The sequence below is a fragment of the Pleurodeles waltl genome, chromosome 8 (assembly GCF_031143425.1).
Source record: "Pleurodeles waltl isolate 20211129_DDA chromosome 8, aPleWal1.hap1.20221129, whole genome shotgun sequence".
In the NCBI taxonomy this organism is placed as follows: domain Eukaryota; kingdom Metazoa; phylum Chordata; class Amphibia; order Caudata; family Salamandridae; genus Pleurodeles; species Pleurodeles waltl.
The window spans coordinates 608,690,583-608,714,151 of record NC_090447.1 but is presented as its reverse complement, the minus strand read 5'-3'; the positions used below and the strand labels follow the sequence as shown (position 1 = coordinate 608,714,151).

Below are 23,569 nucleotides of genomic sequence, written 5' to 3'. Positions count from 1 at the left end.
TCTGTGATGGCTGCTTGTGCTGTGCTCCTCCTTGTGACTGAAGGTGGGGTTTGGAGGGTTCCAAGGACCTCTTGGATGGTCTCCTGGTGAATGTTTGTCAGCTCGTCATCCATGTCATCAGGGTATTCTGGGACAGGCATATCCGCAGGGGATCCATCTTCCTCTGCAATGAAACAGGGTACAATTAGTGTGTCTGTGTTGTTGCATTAGTGATGTGACATGCCTGCCTTGTGATGAATTCACATTGTGATCTTGTTTCGTGTTTATTGTTCCAGTCTTTCAGATAGGCATTCTCCTAGGCCTATGGCCCACCTGCATGTCACATGTATAGTATTAAGTTATTGGACTTCTCTGCATCATCTCCTATAGTATAGTTTTAGGCCAAATAGTGAATTGCCACCTTCTTGTCCTACTCAACCCTCTCCTACTTCCATTCTCATGGTGAGGCTTTTCACTGGCTGTGGGTGTTCTGATGGCACTGGCAGCACACTTAACAATCTGGACCTGCCCCAGTCTCTGATCTTTCACATCCACTTAAATGTAGTTGACATGTAGCATATCCTATGCATAGCAATGTTATGGCACAATATGGATGTTGGCATTGGTAATGTGTACAGCTGATGTTGGGAATGTGTGGTACATTGGATTGCCCTGATAATCGTATCAGTGTCCTATTTCCTCCTCTGACTGTGCAAGTGACCAGTTACATGTGTCCTCCCCCTCAATGCTGTTGTCTGAGCAGTATGACATTTGGGATGTTACATTGTGACCCAGGCACAGGATGGACCCTGACATATGCAGCATGGGTATGTCCCTAGTGCTGTGTAGCTCCTATTGTTGTTGACATTGGCTGATGTTTGCAACAACTATGGGCATTGACATTTGACAGTACTGTTGCCTTTGTCTTTTTTCAGGGGATTACTGGAGCTGTCATCCTCAACCCTCTAATTTAGGTGTGTATGATCCATGGGGAGGTTACTGCCATTGGCTACTTGAGCTGCACACAGAGCGGAGGTGGTAGTAGCAACTGTTGTCGCAGTTACATTCCAGTTGTCGGTATGGCTAGAGGTTGTTAATAGGGCCCTAGTTAATGTAGGGGGTATGGTGGCTGACGTGTGCTGGGATGTCAGTTTGACATTGTGCCCTTCCCTCCTGGTGTGGCTTTCCCTTTGCTCCATCGTTGGCATGGCAGCATGCCCCCATGGGACTGTTGTTGGTGTAGTGTTATGGTGTGCCCAGCTTCTGTCTGTGCAGGCCAAGCCCCCATGCCATCCCCCTTTATCCATGCCACTCCATGTATATGATGACTTCCATGCATTTTGTGGTCAGTATCCCCCCGTTGTAGTTTACATTAGTGCATTTTAATTCCCCATGCGATTTACCCTGCATGTGCGTTGTCTCCTGGTAGTCTGCGCTGTCCTGTCCTTGAATCCCTGTGACGATCTCCTCAGGGATGACGGCTGCGACCATCTCCTCCATGTGGTCCAGGGCCTCCTGGTGTGCTGGACTCCCACCTCCAGTCTGCAGTGCTGCCTTCCTGTTCCTGGCCATCTTTTCCTTGGTACTGCGCTTGCAGTCATGCCAGCGTTTCTTGCACTCGATGACTGTTCTGCGTACTTCTGCCACACTCTTGATCTTATCGACAATTTGTTGCCATATAGCCTCTCTCCTACTATTTGGCAATTTTGAGTAGACAAACAGTTGGTGCTGGTGTTCCGTCACCTCTTTAACCAGAATTTCCTGCTCCTCTGCACTGAAGCGACACTTTCTTTTCTTCTTCAAAGTGTCCTGGTCCTTGTGTGCGTCCTCCTGGCTGGTTCCTAATCTGTTGTCATCTTCCTGGGGTCTGTAGAGGCATCTGGGATCCATTTTGTCTCTCCTCTGCTGAAATGGCAGTGTTCACGTTTTTTTTTGATGCTATGGTGTCAAAAAATGCTGCATATCCGGTTTGCGGGGTCGTAAATCGACCCACAGTAATTTCTGCCGCGTTAATGTTGTTTTGCTTTATGACTTGACGCTGTGGTGTGCATAAAAAAAATTACTCACACATGAGGTTTGCGCCGCCGTGCGTCAAAGTATAAATTTTACGCCCGCGCGGCGCACCAAAATGGTGTTAACCGGCGGTATTATTTTTTACGCAAAACTGCGCCGTGCAGTTTTGCGTCAAAAAGTATAAATATGGCCCTTAGTCACCATCGTCGAACATGATCTTTTAAATCCAACAACTTGCTTTGATCAGCATATGTCTTCACCTGACGTTTTCCAAGCAGTGTCAGTAGCACAAACCTTGTAAACATTCAGAGATCCATTATGGTAATTTGATTTATATAGCACTCCTGAACATCAGGGTGGCAGGACTCTTACCAGTGGTAGATTAAGGAGATGACCAATAGATGCAGAGGTCTTGGCACAATGCTTGACTCAGCTCAGTGCCCTCCATTGAAGAACGTTGGAGCACTCGTTTGAGGGTCCCCATAAATCATTCTAAAACACTGTTGGTTTGAGGCCACAAGTTTGTCCTTTTCTGATGCTTGACATTGAGTCTCATCAGAAGCTCTTTCAACTCCGTGCTGTTGAAAGGCAGATCATTGTCAGATTGGAGAGAGTTTGATGTGCCCCACACTGAAAATATGTTGTCTAGCCACTCAATTACTTTGTCATGAGATGTCAATGACATATCCTCCGCCGGAGGAAACCGGAGATATTAGTCGATGACCACCATGAGATGGTGTACATTTGCCAGGGGCCCAAAGAAATAGACAGCTATTCTTTCTCACGCATGCGCAGGAAGATCGGACATTGTTAGTGGATGCTGGCTCATGGTGGGAGACAGGCAATTGCATAAGTGACACTCCTTTAAACTTTAAATCCCATTTGAATTTCTCATCCAGTCGATCGAGCAATACTCGATCTCTCAATGCCCTCTTGGTGACTACAATGCCGCAATGGCCTTCATGAGGGAGTTCAATAACTTGCTGTGTCAGATGCATGAGTATGCCGTTCGGGAACCTTTTAGCACCATGCCGCCTTTGGACATTTCAGTGTTTTTTAAATTTAAAATTGTCACTTAGAGGTCGAACACTCTCTCTCCATGAGTGTGCTAAAATACTTTTTTTAAGGGCCAACATGCCTTTATCAGCATTTGTGGTCATGATATTCTGCTCAATGGAAAGCGCTACAAGCGTGCTAGACTTTACAGTGAGGTTGATGTATTCCTCAGCAGTTTTTAACATTGAGCTGGGCCGCTGCATGGGTACTCATAAGAAATAATCCACAGGGTTTCGATTCTTGCCTGGCTAGTGCACAATTGTGCAGTCGTACTCTTGTATATGCAACCCCCACCCTTCAATGCAAGGGGGAATCTTGCCTTGGATTTCTGAAAATTGTGAGAAGTGTCTCGTGGTCTGTGATGATGGGGAAATGCTTTCTTTACAGAAACACATAAAAATGTTCACAGGCCCATAGTACAGCTAGACTTTCTTTTTCCAGCTGCGAATTGGCACGTTCTGTGTCAGACAAGCATTCAGATGTCCACTATGCTGACCACGAATCGGTCCCAGCCCCACAAGGCTCGCATCAGCAGTGATCTCAGTGTGCAGTTTAGGATCAAAGTAAGTCATCTTGGTTGCATTTTCAATTGCATGTTTTATACTCTTGATACTATACTCGCATTCAGTGACCATCAGAACGTAACATTTAGTTATGTCAGGTATCACAGTGGGGCACTCACTGTGACAAAATCATGAATGCACCACGACCAATAGATGACCATGCCCAAGATGAACTATACCATGATGACATCGTGTGGAGCACAGGTGGCAGATAATGCTTGGAAAATATCAGGAGTCATCCGTCCATCAGAAAACACGTGCCCAAAAAATTTGAGTTTTGGTTTAGGAACTTCACATTTTTCAGCATTTAATGTGAGACTTGCATCTATGAGTAACTGACACACTTGTTTGAGAGCTTTATTATGCTTTTTGCATTGCACCAAACACCAGTATGTCAACAATATAAATGAAGGCATGTGTAGCAGGCTGAATTATCCTACGCATCACATCCTGAAATATTTCTGCAGCAGATGACAGTCCATAGCTCAGTGTTTTGTGCCTGAACAAATGAACATGAGTCAAAAAAGTAGTAATGTACCTGCAGTTTTCTTCCAGTTCACGTTGATGGTACTCTTTGTGCAAGTCAAGATAGGAGAAGACTTTAGCTCCATTTAGCTGCATCAGCGTATCCGCAATGTTCGGACCAGGATGCCTTTTTCTCTTGATTGCCTTGTTGGCCTGGTGCACATCCACGCAGATGTGCACTGCACTTCCACTGTACTTTTTTGACACTACCACTATGGGTGACCACACCTCAACACCTCTCAGATTGACTGCGTAATCCCTTTCCTTGAGTCCACCCACTAGCCGCGGGTTCTTAATGCGTACATTCCCAAGACATGACAATGTGGATCTAGCAAACATTTTTTATGTGACTTCTTGAACAATGCCTTACCATTGTTGTTATTCGTCCTTCATCATAAACATAGTATTGCTCAAGATTTGCTCAGCTAACCAGACAAGTGGAAAACCTAGAGAACAGACACACTTGGTCATAATAGGCAAACTGCTGCAAAGACCCCAGCATTAAATTGATCGTGGCTGGTGCACAAGAGCATCTGGGCATTATTAAGTAAAATACCATATGAAATTGGGGCAGAGCATCAATGCCCCACTGTGTGTTGGCCTGTTAGAATAACAGCACAAAATCCTAAAGTAGCACAGTTTTCCATGCACTGAGATTGTTCTCCTAACTTGGGAGTGGCCAAAAGGCCCCTGGGGTGACGACTGCACTCATTCCCTGGGGGTGGTATATTGAAGCCCTACAGCCCACTTCAAAAGCAACCCCACCATAGAAAAATGTAGATCATAAAATATAAGGACGAATCGTGTACACTCCATGCGCCACTGCAAATTCTAATTTTGTTTTGCGACATAAGAAAAACTAGAAAAATAATGCAACATTGTTCATTGGATCTCCTACTTACCAGCTGACCCTTATGGAATTCTCATCATTGTGAAGTTAATGATAACATGAACCAAATCACTGCAAGAGGCACTGTAGATCTGGCAGATCAATGTCTTCAAGATGTATTGTAAATCCTATAAGTAGAAAACTGCACTGAATTTGCCAATGTATATCCTTTATTCCGTTTTGGAAGTGGGGTGACCAAGCATTCCACATTTTGCTGTTTTGTCCTGCAATCAGAGATTCTGTCCCGCTGCACGCACGTAGGCACTGCGGGATGCCCATCTCAAGGGACAAGCAATTCTCACTCTTTCAGCTCTTTATGAGCTGTAAAAGAGGTGCTTGTCGGTGCCTGCGATGGAGGAGCTGCAGTGCGGGAGGGGTCTTGCACAAACCAGCTTCAGGAGTAGGATCAGCTGTTCAGATGCAAAACAGCCTCCTGTTCATACACAGCCCTGAATGTGTGAATGAAAGGAACCTGCCCTGGGAGTATGGCCTTCATGCTTATTTATTCCATTACGCCTGTTTCAAAGCGCTGACGTTGGTAGCTCAGTAGACAGAGTTACAGAGAGAGTATGATTTGCCCAGGATCAACCAGTTCTGCAGGCAGGTTGCTCCCCGCTCCACCATCCGCGCCACCCCCTCTCCGTATTTTACTTTTACCTCTCACCCGCCGCTGCGTCCCCTGCGGCCCCTCCCGCCTCCCCCCCTCCTCGCCGTATTTCTTCAATCCTTTTCCCCGGCGCTGCGTCCCCTGCGGCCCCTCCCGCCTCCCCCCTCCTCCTCACCATCTTTCTTCAATCTTTTTCCCCGCTGCTGTGTCCCCTGCGGGCCCTCCCGCCTCCCCCCTCCTCCTCATGTCTTTCTTCAATCTTTTTCCCCGTCACTGCGTCCCCTGCGGCCCCTCCCGCCTCCCCTCTCCTCCTCACGTCTTTCTTCAATCTCTTTCCCCGCCGCTGCAGCCCCTCTCGCCTCCCCCCTCCTCCTCACTTCTTTCTTCAATCTTTTTCCCGCCGCTGCGTCCCCTGCGGCCCCTCCCCCCTCCTTCTCACCGTCTTTCTTCAAGCTTTTTCCCGCCGCTGCCTTCCCAAGCGGCCCCACCCCCCCAGCCTTCCCATTCGACAAGCCCTCCCTCCTCCCAGCTGCCACTCCCACCCTCCCCTCCATTTATGGCAGCTGCGGCGCCATAGCAGAGAGCAACCCTTGACCCTGCTTCTGCAGGCAGGTCTCTCCCCGCTCCGCCATCCGCGCCACCCCGTCTCCATATTTTACTTTTCCCTCTCACCCGCGCTGCGTCCCCTGCGGTCCCTCCCGCCTCCCGCCTCCCCCCTCCTCCTCACTGTCTTTCTTTAATCTTTTTCCCCGCCGCTGCGTCTCCTGCAGCCCCCCGCCCTCCCTCCTCCTTACGTCTTTCTTCAATCTTTTTCCCCGCCGCTGCATCCCCTGCGGCCCCTTACGCCTCTCCCTTCCCCTCACAGTCTTTCTTCAATCTTTTTCCCCGCTGCTGCGTCTCCTGCGGCCCCTCCTGCCTACCCCCTCCTCCTCACTCTAAAAAAATCCTTCAAATGGATTCCCCCAGAGACCAGGAAGACAGTCACCGACGCATTCATCAGCAGCAGACTGGACTACGGTAACGCCCTCTAAGCCGGCACCACACTCAAACTCAAACGCAAACTCCAGAGAATCCAGAACACAGCTGCACGCCTCGTCCTTGGCCTCCCCCACCATGAACTAATCTCACCACACCTCAAATCCCTTCACTGGCTCCCCATAGACAAGAGAATCACATTCAAGATCCTCATCCACGCACACAAATCCCTCCACAACACCGGCCGAACCTACCTCAACGAAAGAGTGAACTTCCACACTCCCACACGCAACCTCCGATCAGCCGACCTCGCCCTAGCCACAGTCTCCCGCATCCAACACACCACCACACGAGGCAGGTCCTTCTCCTACCTCACCCCCAAAACCTGGAACTCCCTCCCCACCAACCTTCGCAAAACCAAAGACCTCCTGCTCTTCAGAAAGAACCTCAAGACATGGTTGTTCGATCAGTGACCCCCCTGCGCCTTGAGACCCTCATCGGTGAGTAGCACGCTCTACAAAATTTTTTGATTGATTGATTGAACCAGTTGGTTTTGTAGTAGAATCAAGAATGCAGCAGGCTGCTACTTTCTGCAAAGGGTAAATTTACAAACATATTGCATTTTGGTGCATATACCATAAAATTGGGCCCTTCTCTCCTTTCCCAGGTAATATTCAATCCATTTTTAACCACATGTATGTTGGAGTGTAGCTTTTATATTCAATATTAGCATGACATGCTTGCAAAATAATGTATAATAAAACAGTAGAGAAAATGTATTAATGTACAACTAATGTACGTGTTTGAAATGTGCCCACGGGGAGTGGCCACCAATATATACGATGATAAATGAAATTAACTAATAATGAATTAACAATATACTAATGTATGATTTTGTATTAGCTTTGAGAGTTAGATGTTAAGGTTTTTGCTAAATTAATCACTAGGCCTTACTTAGCAAAGGTCTGGGCCTAGCTGCCTGGTCTCATATTAAATGTGTTTCTCTAACGTGCAGTGTGCTGTCTTGCTGAAGGACATGAAACCGTACTTTTCCAGAAGCTAGAGATGTGTGTGTAGCCGTAGTAAATTCTTTCTCATGAGACCCGACTTGCTCAAGGAGACATTCTTGCCGAGTGCAACAGTGTAATTCGCAACAGGTACAAGGTCGCCTGAACTGGTAAAGATAATGGAGCTACTGACTGAAGCGAGGAGTGTAACTATTCCTACCTGACATTTTACCCGATGAAGACGTAAATCACAGGAACCAATAAACTGCATGAGAACTGTTTTAGGTGAAAATTCTAGTAAGGTGATCAACGGATCATTGGACAGAGATAACGATGCACCAAATATTGACCAATGGAAATTAGAGACTTGTCTGGCAAATTCGATTTAACAACATGATACAAGGAGAAGCCAGCCATTAGAGGGACACCCCTGCTGTTGCTCTGACATTCAGTCTCAATCTTTGCTCTTCTAATACTTAAACCATCCTCACTTTTGCCTTGCCCGATACTTGCTTCTCCTCCTTATGAGGGAAGAGTTTTCTGCCCTGTTTGCTGAGACTTTGCTGTTCTGTCCTGGCTGATGGCGAACCAACTGATGTCCTGAAGACGAAGACTGACTCTGTATGCTGACCCATTATGGAGGGTAACTATATGATGATGAATTGTAATTGTCTGTTTGCCTTTTCTTTCTAGGTACCAACTGCTCTTTTGATAGAGTCCATAGTTGGAAGTTTTCTAAATTTGTGTTATAAAATTGTTTTGCATGAAGCCCAACATGCGGATGCTAATTCGAGGTTAGTTAAGGAATCCACTAAAACAAATGTAAATAGATAAATGACTGAACCTTTGCTTTGTTGAATAAATGCGCTAATGGTACTCTGCTAAAGTTGATTCATGTTGATGTCGTGATTTGTTTTAATGTTCATGATCTTTGCTTTGATAAAGTCTTATTCAAGCTGCCATATTGTGACATTGTTGATGTGTTTTCTGGTATTGAGACTAATAAACTTGCTAGTAGAGTGTAACAAATAGGGAATAAATATCATAAATCTTACTAAAGTTGTGTGGTTATTCATGGCTGGAGGGTCATGTTGTGTTTCAATTCTTATTAATGCAATTAACTAATTTGATTGATTTGTTATTGTGAATATTGATGAGGTTATTGATCTGGTGATTGAAATGCAGAATAGATATCTCGTCTTAAGGTGTCTCCAATCAGGGTCAAAAGGTTCATTGGCCTAAAACGAGTCCCCGGGTAAGTTAAATTATAAAAGGCGGGATGCGTTATCACGTACTATAAGCTTTTATAGAGCTTTTACTGCCTTTACTAAACACTCCTAATCTTGCAAAAAAAGGAGCAGTGGAATAAGTTCAGCAAGAGGCTGAGCAAGAGCACACTTTTTTGTCAAATGAAAGGCTGGGATTAAAAACTGTCTCCTGGTTTTACCTTTCCAAGTAGTCCAACAGAGCGCAACTGTGGTGGCAGTGATTCTGATGACAAGGCCAAGGGGATACCTTTCCCAGTGAAATGCCACAGTTGTGTGTGTTCTGCCCAGCTTTAAAATATTGTGCTTATTTCCAACATAGTTAAAGTGGTAACATTGAAAATAGATGTCAAGTGTCCTAGTTCCATGCCTAAAGCGTACCCACTGACCAAGGTCATGTGGCAGCAGGCGGTTACTGGGCACTTTGGAGGGGCGGCTCTTCCGTTAAGGCAGAGGAGTGTTGTCCCACTAACTAAATTGCCACTAGAACTGAAAAATAAAATGGTAATGAAGTTCATTAATTACTATTTTATTCTTCCATAACCCTATCCCAAGCCGAGCATCAGGATGGGTTGGGGCCGCTGCTGACTGGCAGCGGCAGAGAGCAGTGATGGGCAGGGCACTTAAGTTTAAAGTCCGCTTGTGTCTTTGGCTGCCCGCCTTGCGATGGCCTGCCAGACATGTGTTGGGTTAGAGAAAGCACAGGCCTCCAGTGCTCTTAGAAGCACTGAGAGAGCCTGCTCAATTCAATCCTGGCACTGCTGTCATGCTGTTTAGCAGCATGACAGCAGCGCCAGGATTGGTAAAGGGGGTTCACTGGATCCTCAAGGGCAGCAGAAGAGGCCCGGAGGAGGAGGACGTGTCGTCTTGCAGGCTGCAGCAAACCAGGTAAGTTCTTTTGTATTTTATTTTCCAGGCGTCTTGCATCTAGCACTCGTTAATGCTCCCACTCATTTGACCGCCCCAACTCTCTCAGAGTTGTCAGCTGCCATGGGCAATATGGATGGTTCACACTGATATTTTCCAATAGTGTCTCAAAGCTTAACACTATCTGATTCCATTTGGATACCATAAATTTCAAAACTTCTCTCTCAAAAGTTGCAATAGCGAAATGCCTAGGCTTACTTCAGGAGGCGGCAAAGGCGTTAAAACTCAAACAGTATGAATAGTAACCACACATGATACGCTCAATCTGTGGTCAAGTATATCTGTGAAAATTTCTTAATTTAGGGGGGGGTTTAGAATGAAACCAAAAATATGCTATGTGACTCATAGTCCCTCTCCTGTCCGCCAAACGTCTTCTGAGGTCGACACACACAAAGTGTCCTGGCCCAAAGTGATGCTAGAAAGTTGGCTGCACGATCTGGAAGTAAATAAATTCCCCCTGTGAGATTCATGCTTCCTGAAAGAAAACACTTAAGTCACTGTAAAGTTAGATAAAACTTACTGTGAAGGTGTATGATTTCAAATTAGAACAAATGAAGCCTTAGAACAGATGTGCTCATCAATTTGTCCTTTACAGCAAGTGCTATGACTGATTTTCAGGATAATCAATGGTTTTGTTATTGATTCAGTTTTAGACAAATTTATGAGTTTTATTTTGGGGCAATGTCTATAAATCATCCAGGACGTTTTCCATGGGCGGTGAACATTGAGAACCTTTGTCTCAGAAAAAATAGTAAGTGGGTAAAATTAAGTTTTTGAATTAAATAAGACCTATCTGAACCTGTCTTAGCAACTGATAAACCATACCTTTTGAAAGAACGCAGAACCCTGGAAAGGAAAAAGAATCTCCTAGTACAAAGCACCAACATTGTAACTACAGTTTTAATTTGTTCACCACTAAGTTAAAGCATCTATAATTTGTTGCTGTAGGTTTTCGGTCCTACTACAGTTTTGGATGTTCCCTTTTGCCCGAGTTCTGTTAATTTCAGTTTCGCCCTAGTGTCTCTTCTTGCAGTATGTGTATTTCATAGAAAGGTTTATTTGCTTTTATTATTAAAGTCATGTTTCTGGCAGTTGTTTCTGCTCACCATTATATTTCTCTGGTGGAAATGTGGTTAACCCTTTAAGAGCATTTCCAGAACGGAGATAATACTTTCATTTCAGATGCTGCCCTTCTCGTGATAGTAGTTTGTGACAGGCAATAACTCCTTTAGCCATGCGTGAAAAGACTATCCACGTTATGACATGTTTTTCTGGAGTAAAGGCCAGTGCCCTGGCATGCATATTAAGAAAGAGAGATCAGTCGGCTTTAGAACTTAATTGCATGCAGGTTTGATGTAATGTAAGCATATGTATAGAAAATATTACAGCCTCATTTGCACTGCAAAGCGACTATAAGATGACACACCGGTCTTATACAAAACTCTCTATAAATGCATACGTAAATTCTAAATTCTGTAATTTCTTCAAATGTCTTCCTTCTATTTTCTATTGAAGGTAAATAATGTATGGTAAATTTCAAATCTGGCATTGCAGACCTTTATTAGCCAACGTTTTTACCGGTAATCATGCTTTGTACATGAAACAGGGGAGATTTGCAGTTGGAGTCGGTACTCAGGTGGTCAGAAAATGCACATGTATTCGAAATCAAAAGTAAATATGTCAATGAATTATTTTGTTTAAAGGAAGTCCAGTCTGGGGCAATCAGTTGTAACCAATTTTATGATCAATTTCTAGACTACTTGTAACATTAGATATTTCGACCCAAATAGAAGTAATCAGTGGGTTATCGTCAGTATATCTGAGCAACTGCACATAACATTGTTTTAGCCAAAGGTCTATTCGCTTTCCATATTCACAGAATCTAAACTTTAGAATATAGATACTGTAGGTACACTCACCACTTTATTTATGTGCAAAGAATGTGAATTAATGTATTGCATCATTATCATTACACAAGGATTATTTATCAGCTATTTTTTTTAGATTTTGAGCAGACTGATTTGGTGAAATGTGCTAATTTTCAGATATGTAGAAAGTTCTGGTGACTCAGCGTTGTGAAATGACTGTAAGCAATATCTTCATAATAAATAAATACATTAGAAGCTAAATTCTGGCTTTTATTCTAGTGCTCACTTTCTTTTTTCTATTAAAGATTAATCATATATAGTAGGTTTAGTTGTTGTTCGTCCAAATTTGGCACCTCGGAAGTTCTATTATATAAATACCAATTGTGAAAACTGTAGTCAATTTAAGCAGAAAACGAACCTGATGTAAACTGCATTTCTTCAGGCTCCATGCTGTATTTCGTCACTTGATTGAGCTCCGCAAAAATGAGGACCAAAAAACACAAACCATGCTGTAGCACTTTTAGCAAGCATTATTTCTTCAATTTTTCCCATTTACTGGTCACACTCACCACCAGGTAACATCTGTTGGTAACGTTAAGGACAAGACTCCAGCTTTCCCAATCCACATTCAGCTCTAACTTTGTGTTGGTGCAAAAACTAGAGCACGACTGTCATAGGTTAAGTGAAGCTTTGTGGGTCATATTCATAAAAGCATAACAATAGATATAATTAGCACCTTTCTCATTGCAGCCTTGCAACAGGACGTTTTCTACATGCATGCTCAAATTCACAAACAAGGTATGTGTGTACTGGGCTTCCCAGGCCGACGAGCAAATGATACAAAACCCTAAATACCACGCATAATGTAGCATTGGGTGCATGCCCAATAACACGTGGAAGCGGATGGAACCTGCTGAGCTGGCAGTAACCCCCATCACCCATGTGGTCGGCAAGCATTTTTCTCTCAGTGAGCTTTAAACAATTGCATATGGAACTGTCGGCCCTTGAGAAAACATCTGCATTTTGGAATTCAATCTGGAAAATTATTTTTTTAAACTGGGCCTTAGTATTGGCATTGATTATTTACAAATATTATCAAAATTGTTTGACAAAACTTGTTGGCCCACACCAGGTGTTGGTATTGTATTGAAAAAATGTAGAAGCCTAACAATTTAACACAGTTTGTCAATTGTATTTTGTAAGTTTACGCCAAAAAAATTACGCAAATGCGGCGCTAAAAAAGTATAAATATGGGTCTTAATATGTCACATAGTAATGATATCGGAAATTAAGCATTACCTTCTGGAACTTTTTGCAGGTTTCTGAGAGTCGCTTAATGTCACTTGTACCCAGAAACGACAGGATATGTACAGTAAGATGGTCGGGCATCCTAACAAGGAAATCATACTGTCCCCGGCACAGGTTTAACGTATATTCCAATGTGCTCCTGCCAAAAACTCTTTGAATCTGCTCTGAAATAAAATAGAAAATCAAAAGGTCAACAAATTCTAAAAATGTATAATAAATCTGACCAATTAAAGTAGTGGAAAAGTCCCCACCACATGCAGGTGACGCAGCACAAACATTGACAGCATTTTTTAATGGAAATTTTGAGGGAAAAAAAAAGCATTTAGGGTTGTATTCACAAATGTTATTGAATACATGTAGCTTGACTCACGTGTAAATGTACTCTTACAGGAATAGCTTTACCTCTTTCTCCTATTCACCATTTCCAAGTGTAAAGTTACTCCTAGGTCTAGTCTTGAATATCTTCACCCACTCAGTTTGGGGCAGTGATACTCAAAGAATGGCCCTGGGGCCAAATGCGGCCCTCCTGACATTTGGCCACCTGGTCAACAGCAGCACTGGCTGCTGTTTACTCTACTCTGCACTAACATTGAAAAGATGTTTAATAAACAATAATTTATAGAAAGATTAATTACAGTTATAGAAAGGAAGTAACTAGGGTGTCTGGCACCACTTAACTTTAGAAACACCTTCATGTTTAAAGAAATCTTGCAGCAAAAGCATAAAAGTACCATAAGGTCTGTTACAAAAATCAGAACTGTTGCACCTTAGTACATCAGGTTATATCAGGGCATTGAGAACACGTTCTTTTTTAAAAAGTTATAGTTTTCAAACATGAAATTAGAAGCATTCACTCTTTCTCCCATCCTGACAATAATGCCTATAGTAAACAATTAATTTCCGGCGAGACGAAGGAATCCACCCCGACACAGGAGCAGTACACGTTCATCCATGTGACGTGCTTCATTCCACTACCGATAGGGGAATCCAGCAACTCACTGATCCAACATGCTGTACACTTGATGATCAAATGTGGTTTGACCAGTCTAGGAGCAGATAAAATGTTGTGCCTCCGTTTGTATTCTGCTACAAGCCAAGCAGCATATTTTTGATTGGACAGAATAGGTGTTCTTTCCCTGCCCTGTTACAGGCACTTATTTATTCCCTGGTCCTGAGAAGGCCTGTAGTTTCCAGGGCTGAAACACAGCAACACCATATTTGGAGGAGTTGTTTGAAATCCAAAAATGCACTAAAAATATGTGTGGGAATTATATCTTCCAAAAAGGAGTGGACGGAAGTGTCCCTTAGGTGTATTTTCTGTTCCAACTACTCCCTATGTGGACTGATGTCATAAACTTAGGATTACAGCCACACGAAGTTGAGTAAATTGGAAGATTGGAGTAAGATTTACTGAACTGGATTTGGAGTCCTTGCCAGAGGTCTGGCACAATGTTTGTTTGTCTTATTTTGCTTTAGTGATATATTGATGTATGTTGTATGCATGTCATATGTTTTTGAAGCAGATATACTTTCATACTTCAGGTGTCAGGGTGATTAAGCAGCAGGCTTTCACATGAGTTTGATTAATTATAATAAATGAGTTTAAATAACTGATTTACTATTTTTTCAGTGACTAATTTACGTATTCACTTTTGTAACAGTTTTCCCTATTACAAACCCATTTTTTCTGAGCATATCGCATCACATACCCAGTTGTGAAAGGGTCATTTGGGACACCCTTACTGTTGACAATAGTGAACTAAGAGGCAAATCAATTGTTATGTGCATTCCTTGGGTGTCCTGGGTTTCTATTATACATTAAGAATAATATAGTTTATTGAATCAAACACTGGAGAAGGTTTTCTACAGCACACATCATGAAACCATGTATTTCGAGGTCCTCGTATGTTTGATAATGAAGAAAAAGGAGGGAGAGTTTGATAAATCAATTAATTGGATTAATCACAAGTTTCTGGTTTCATATTGTGCAATTCAGACACTATGCTTTGCTTGCCCTACCCACTTTACTGCCAACCCCCCTAACCCCTGACCACCACCCTGCTGACTTCAATGAAGCCCTCAGTCACATCACAGACCAAGCTTTGTGGCACCAGGGAAAATGTTTGTAAGTACCCCTAGTTTAGGAGGTTGAGTCTGTTACAACTGAATTTACTGCCCTAAAGTTACAACTAGTAGCTGTAAACCTATATTTTACATTATGCACACTTGGCGGAGACCCCTGATATCGCGTGAGGAAAAGAATAGAACATGCACCTTTCCCAAATCACACACACCTGACATCTATACACTTACAACCACATTAATACGGCCCACAATCTATGTTAGGCTTTTGCCCTGTTCCTTTGTGTTATCCTGCAGCCACGAAGAAACACATGTATTGGTGTTTTTGCTTTCCGTTCATGTTTTTTCTCTAAATAGTATGTTTTTTGTGGTACAGATCCCCCGTTTTAGTTTAAAATGAATTATTTATCATTTTTCATTATTCTTCTGCCTATTGCTGCTGGACCAGGAGATACTGTTTCAACACCAAATACGAAGACACTGGTGCAGCAACTTGCATTAAAGGGATCATCCAGAAAGGGTACAGCCATGACTGGAGTTGGTGAGTTGACATTGTGGACATGTAATAATTACAGACATGAATTATCCATTTCTTCATATGTTTATTTATGTTCACATCATACAGCTGTTATAAAATAATTGTTACTAAATTAGTATTTTCACCAAAATGTATTTGATATATTTCACTTTCTTTCATTTTCTTCCTCCAGGTACAGGTGACATTGCGCCAGACGATGATGTTGAACCATCTACAAGTGGAGGATGGTGGGCAATCCGAAAATAAGCAGCTATCTCATCGGCCAGCACTTCCCATGAAGAACTGAAAGAGCAGAGTACAAGCTGGTCAAGGAGTATGAGGAAGGGGATGAGGAGGTGGACATTGTTGTCCCTACACAGAAAAAATGTCATCACACCTGGGTAGCCGTCTTCCTACAAAGGCCCATATTTATACTTTTTTAGCGCCGCATTTGCGTCATTTTCTTTATGTAAAATCGTCGCAAACTTACAAAATACAATTGTATTTTGTAAGTTTGCGCCGATTTTGCGTCAAAAAACGATGCAAATGCTGCGCTAAAAAAGTATAAATATGGGCCAAAGACTCTTCTGAGAATTGCCAAACACTAACTGAGCAGCCACATTCTGCCTCTGTAAGACTCACCTTCACACAGCCCTCATCTCACAGAGACCTCTATAGAGTCTAATATAAACCCCTCCAGTGCATCTCTGGTCCTTTCTCAATCATCTGAGGGAGATAACACCCATCACATGCAGGGGAGGCTTGGCATGGTGTGATTCTTTATTCTGGCAGGATCAATTTTCTCAGCAGCAGGCCACTTGCAGGATGAAATACATGCATGGGGGAACTCTCAGTGAGTTAACTGACTCCCTTAAAGGACTCCCTAAGGTGATTGACAAGCAGACCCATGCCTTGGAAAATGTTTAAAATTTTTCAAAAATATGGCAAAGATGCACCTTGATTATCTTTGTAGTTTGAAGGAACAGAGTGCAAGGCAATATACATTGACCATGAAGATGATAGAGGCAATAACAAACAAATAACAAAGTTGATCTTCACAGCCAGTGCCGTACAAGATTCTTCAGAGGCAACTCAATCTATGAGGTACACATCTCCCACAAACCCAGTTGTCACTACACGCACAACACCCCTATTCCAACCACCTCTTTTCCAAACACCTGCACCTGCTCCAACACCACCACCAACTCAAACACCACCTAAACATACAGACTCACAGGACTCACCACCAGCATTGCATAGGCGAAGTTGTGGGATAAACCCCACAAAATTGACATTTTTAAATATTCACTATTCTTGCCTGAACATACTCCCTGAAACGTACATATTTTTACGATAATATATGCACCATTCGTGAAATTACATGCATATAAATATCATCTATGACCAATTTTGTATTTTGAAGTAAGATGTTGGCAGAAAAAGAATCAATATGATTTTTCCAATAAAAATTATAGAATAATCTATTAACCTTTCTTCAGTTTGTATGTAAACTATTGAAAATGTTAGAATTTGCTAAATTATTCAAACATAAAACTGTCCTTGGGGTGGGGCACAAGAAAAATAAGCAAAGCGTTTTTTCAGATGGAAATATAAACCAGGAGTTGGGTGGGCATAAAAAAACATATGGGGCAATGTCAGGGACTGAGTCTGTAAACAAAGGGGTTTACATAAAAAAAATAAGGTATAATAGCACAATGTCAAACATAAGCAGCCTTAAATTGTATTCAAAAGTCAAAATATCAACCAGAATTGCCAACAAAAGTCCAATGTTCCATATAATAATAAACATATTTCCATAAGGAAGAGGAGGTGAAAGAATCAAGTTCCTGGCTTGAAGTTCTTGGTAATCCTTCGGTTCACTTTTCACCGCAACATTATTTATATCTGACATGGATGTAACATGGCTGACCATTGCAGGACAAGATAAATCAGGAGAGAATGAATACGTGGGGGTAGTAGAAAACAATGCAACAGGCATTGGAATGAGTTGGGAAGGCAGACAAGACGTTATTACTGCAATCAAGGAATTAATGAGGTTACATAAAGTTCGGAGTTGTTCAGTTACTGAGTTTTAGGGTGTCATGACCTCTCCTACTAAGACTCGGATATCCTGAGAGATAGCTTCACAAATCTCTCTGATTGACCTCAAGATCTCATTCAGAGCAGTCAAGGAGACATAATCTTGGGGAAGTGAGTGGCAGCACAAGAGGGATCTGGGGTGTCAAGGGCAAAAGTATACCTTGACTGACGATCTTGTCCTTGCTGAGAACCAGGCAGAGGAGAAGAAAGGGGAGCAGGGGGTGCAACTGAAGACTCACTTTCACATAGCTTTATTCGGTTACTTTCAACCATAAAAGCAAACAACCAACAATTGAATAAAAAAAGAAAAAGAAGTTAAGCTTAAAAAAAGGGATAAGAATAAAATAGAATAACATATGTTCAACCTTAAAACACATAAAATTGCATTCCATCAAGAATGCGCCTGACCCCCTAATATCTGTCATTTAAATTAAACATAGGGTTTTATTTCAGTCTTAGGTGCATAGTTAAAATTTAGCAGCTAAAATAATTTGTTCCTCATCATCATTTTTTCCCCAGGGTACTGATACGAATATGCCAAGCAGCTACAATATACTTGCTAACCGCACAAGATAAAGAGAAGGAAGTATCCCTCATCATGATCCTCAAGGCAGCCATACAGTGTCTTATCCCCATATTTCTACACACAGTTCGTAACCACTTCCGTCGCGCAGTCATATATGCAGGGCATATAAACATAAAATGTACAATAGATTCAGAAGTGTGATTACAACTAGGACAGGGATCAGATCTTGTAATCAGACTCCGTGTACTACCATAAGATTTAAGAGGCAGGCAACCATATCTGAACTGAATGTATAAACTCTTACTTAATGGATCAAGAATTGTATCCATAAATGGTTCCAGATACGGATACCATTTGAAGTCAAAAAATTGTGAGGTCAATCTGCCGTGTGTTGAGCACATCAGGTAGTTTTCCCTGACATATATCCAGTAAACAGTTTTCATCTTTTTTTTTTTTTTTTTTTTTTTTTTATTGGTGGAAGAAAACATATTACATATACATCTTTAAATCATTATAGACTGAAAACTTACAGTAAGATAATCTATGGGGGTAAAGAGAAAAGATTATCGAAAAAGGGATAAAAGATAAAGTACAGAATAAAAAAAAAACCTCACCAAATTAAATCATTCATATCAAATACAAAGCCTAACCACCCCACAAATACTAACTTGGGAATGGTACCCCTTAATTCGAAGATGGGTGACCCCAGCCGGTATGGGCCTGTACCCAGGCCTGAAACAGACCCCATATTGTCTTCCCCTTCCTCCTGGCCTGTCTCCCCTTCCGTTCATACAATGATTTTTCCAAGTAGTAAGAGGAAAGCAACCTAGCCAACCATTGTTGCCAGGACGGGGGTCGTGGATCCAGCCATGCCGTTGCTATACAAATTCGAGCCACCGCCATGGCTATGAATATAAATGCCCTACAAGGTCCAGCGATTTCGCCATCTGTCCCAAAGACCATAATTTCAGGTGTAAGGTCTATATCATAGCCCACTACTTCCTTCAAGACAGATTGGATCCCTTCCCTTAAAGCTTTTAATTCCCCACAGGTAGCCATTATATGGATAATATCTGTTCCGTACATCCCACATCTCGGACAGCTTGTTCCTGTCGTACATCCCCATTTGACAAGATGGGCTGGTGAATAATACAAATCAAATATAGTCTTATAATGCTGCGCTTGTAGAGAAGATGATAATAAAGTAGTGCATCCCAACTCCAATGAACTCAGGAAATTGCTACTACCCTCTGCCATTTTCTTACTCCACCTCTCCTTGTGTTTTTCTAAATCGTCAGCTTGTTCTACTAAAAAGATAGGGTAGGTTGACCTAATGGCTAAGCTGGGTTTTGCCAACATGTCGTCCAACAATTGGATACTTTTAAATCCCTGAGCCCCCCCTGTTTTTTTCCCTAAAAAATCCCTTATCTGTAAGTATTTGAAAAAATCCCTTTTCTGTAGCCCATACTGTTCCTGTAGGTCTCGAAATGTCTTGACCCCCGAGTTATCAAAAAAATTTCCTAACCGAGTTACACCTAATGTACACCACTTCGCCATATATTTATCGTGAAATATTTCTGGGAGTAATGGATTCTTCTTGATCATAGTATAATAATTATATCTACCTAGTCCTTTTTTTTACACCAAAATCGCCACCACTTGTGAGCGGCTTCTAACACTTTATACCTAGTTTTTTTGTAATATCCAGGCTCATGGTATGTTACTAGACACCCATTGGCAGCTTCTCCTATCTGCAGCTCATATATGTTGGGGCTGTCAACAATTGTAGTACCTTCCATATCAAATCCGAATAGTGGACGCATGTATTGAAAGGCTGCTGCCAATTGATATAATTTTATATTCGGTAAGGACCATCCACCCCTTTCCCGTGGAAGAGACATATATTTACTCGCTCTCCTGCACTTTCCATATGCCCATATAAACCTCATGATCATTCTGTCGATCTCTTTAAATTTTAGATTGGAGAAATACAATGGGATAGTGCGAAATAAATACAACAGCTTCGGAAGGAAAATCATCTTTATCATATTGCATCGTCCTACAATAGTTAAATGTAGATTATCCCATCTAAGTGCATGTTCTCTAAATTTAGCAAGTATAGGATCTATATTTAAATTTACTACTTTATCTACATTCGGTGTGATATTAATACCTAGGTATACTGCATGATCCACCCTCCGTGTATCTTTAATATTTGTATATTGATAAGCCAACAGTTGTGTCTTGGCTCCATTTAACGAATATCCAGAAAACCGACCAAATTTTTTCGCCACCACTTCTATTTCTTTTAGTGCTGAATCAGGGGATGGGGTTAGTATGGCTATATCATCTGCGTATGCTAGAACTTTGGTATCCCATTCCTGCCTGTGAATTGGTGGTATCTTATTATTCGCTTCCAATTGTCTCAGCAAAGGGTCTATATACAGAGCAAAGAGAAGAGGAGAGCAGGGGCACCCCTGCCTGGTTCCTCTCCTAATCAATATAGTCTCAGATTGTTCTCCCATTAGTTGTATTTTCGCCGCTGGGGATCTGTATAAGGCCCTAATTGCTATAATGAATTGCCTCCCTAGCCCAAGCTGTTCCATTACAAACCACAAGTACTTCCACTTTACCCGATCAAAAGCTTTCTCTGCATCCAGAAATATAGCCGCCATAGGCTCTTTAACAGCTTCCGTGGAGTCGAAGAGTGCTAGGACTCTCTGAATATGATTAGTCGTGTCTCTCCCTGGAATAAACCCGTGCTGCCACGGAGAAACCAGCTTTTTGATCACCAATGACAATCGGGCGGCCAAGATCTTTGAATATATCTTGGCATCACTATTTATTAATGTGATCGGGCGATATGAGGCAGGATCTAACGGGGATTTGCCCTTCTTCTGGAATATGACTATGTTAGCTAGGTCCCAAGACGGGGGGATTTTCCCTCCTTTTTGTACCTGAACATACAACTCCAACATTACCGGAAGCAAAGGTGACTTAAAAACTTTATAAAATTCTAAGGGGATAGCATCAGGGCCAGTAGCCTTCCCTGTGAGCAGATTGTTCATTGCCATTTCTATTGCTGTAATGTCTATCTGTTCTCCAAGGAGTAGCTGATCGCTCTTATCTAGTTTTCCTGTCGTGATAGGATACAAAAACTCTAAGGCTTCTTCATCCGAATAAGCCGCTGTATCATCATATAGTTCCTGATAATACCCATGAAACACCTTTCTTATTTTATCCACCTCTGATATTAGCTGTCCTTGTCGATCTATGATCTCCCTGATTACCCCAGCTGCTGTTTTCTGTACTGCCCGAGCCGCTAATAGCCGGCCGGCTTTTTCCCCAAACTCAAGCCTTTGTGCCCGCTGCGCTAAATATTTCTCCGCTATTTTTTGAGCTGTAGTCTCATTTGCTGCTGCTTTGATTATGGCAACCTCTTCCTGTACTTTCGTTATATCTGCTCCAGCTTCTATAGCCATGGCTAGCTGTCTCTCTGCACACTGCAACTTTAATTGAAACTCTATTATTCTCCCTTGAACCTCCTTTTGCCTATTAATACTAAAACTTAATGTTTCTCCACGAATACCAGCTTTCAGAGTATCCCAAACCATTTCTACTGAAGCGGATCCCCTATTGAACCCCAAAAATTCGGTTATCCATTTGGTCATATGTTCACGGTATTCTGGATTTTTTAATAGACCTCTTTCAAAGGTCCATCTACTACTCTTTAGTTCTAGCCCCTCCAACTCCAAATCTAGCACTATAGGGTTATGATCTGAAACCATCCGGGGATATAATTCGATCCTAGCCTGCTTTAAGAAAACCGGGGAGATTAAAAAATAGTCAAGACGTGCTAATTTCTTATGCGGAGCCGAGTAATAGGTATAACCGGGATCAGGTTTGCGCAGCTTCACCCAAGCATCCACTAGCCCTAATTCTTGTTGCAAAGCACCCATGGCCTTATACACCCGAGGTTTGCGCCCTTGATACTTTTTAGTTGCGAGTGCTAACACATCCTGTAATCCCTCCCACGAGCCATTAAAGTTAAAATCACCACATATGATATAGGGAGGTACCCATCCTGTGAGCTCAATGGCTAAGGTATCAATTACTATCGGATCGTCCGTGACCGCCCCATATATGGAACATAAAGTGAAGCTGCTATGGCCATATCTACATTCTAAGATTGCCCATCTTCCACCAGCATCAGCCTTTTGCCGAGTAAATTGTAATTTGCTGGTCCGGTCTAAAATCGCCACTCCTTTAGTTCTAGCTTCTTGTTTGGACCAAACAATTGCCTTTAGGCCCAGTGAGCCAAAAATCCCGGAGTTTTTATATTCTATGTGCGTTTCTTGCAGGCAGTAAATATCTGCCTTAAAGGTTTTCAATTCTTCAGCAACTCTCCTTCTTTTATGAGGATCGTTCAGACCACATGTATTAATTGATGCAATTCTGAATCTAACCATACCCCCTTTTTTTTTTTTTTTTTTTTTATAATTTCGGATCTCTTTTTTTTGGGGTCACTCAAATTTCCATATCTAGCTACACCATCCCTTAGGTTTCCTTTCCTTCCTTTTCCATTTCTTTCCCCGATATCTCTCGTCTCCATTAACTGTTCCCTTTTCACATTTTTCCCCAGTTTTACCATTATGGATCCTCCCTCCACTCTTCTTACTTTCCCTTTCCCCATCCCCTTCCCTTTCCCCTCTCCTTTGCCCTCCCCCCAGGCCAGTCGCCCCCTACCCCACCCCTGCCCCCCCCCACTGACACTGGCCCCCCATTCTGTAGAGCAATCAGACCCCTAATGGCCTGAATGTTGATGTTGTGCGTATGTCAGCCTGTCCCAGCCCACCGGTACCCCAAGCGCCTATGTCTTCCCTATTCCCCCCCCCTTTATACTCTATACACTTACCCCCGTCAGATATTCTTTTGCTTTGATTTCTGACGTGAAAACTCTTATTTTCCCACTCATTATAGTTTTTAGCCTAGCGGGAACCAGCAGATAGGCCTCACCTCCTTTCTCAAAAAATGGCTTGATAAGCTGCTGCAGCCGCCATCTCCGCTCAACTGTAGCATGGCAGAAATCTGGGCGGGTAAAAAATGTAACCCCATTATAAGTACGCGGATTTCTGGGAGGGGTTTTATCAGCAATTTCTTGACGTACCAGATAGCTCCCTAGATATACCAGGACCGCTCTTGGGTATTTAGCGTCTGCCCGTTGGCTACCCTCCCGTGTATTTAGCGGGAACCTGTGAGCCCTCTGTACCTCATTGTCCCAGTCCCGATTCCCTACTTCTGGAAAAGCCACGCGCAGAAGAGTAACCATGTATGTCTGCATATTGTCCCCTTCTAGTCCTTC

General features: G+C 42.5%; 1 protein-coding gene across 1 annotated transcript in view; it reads right to left on the bottom strand.

Annotated features, from left to right (window-relative positions):
• Positions 1-23,569, bottom strand: part of LOC138249129 (F-box only protein 36-like) — a 342,371-nt gene that overhangs the window by 24,004 nt on the left and 294,798 nt on the right. Inside the window, exon 3 of the mRNA XM_069203148.1 lies at positions 12,974-13,146. Coding sequence (XP_069059249.1) covers positions 12,974-13,146 — 173 coding nt within the window. The remainder of the gene's footprint in view (positions 1-12,973; positions 13,147-23,569) is intronic.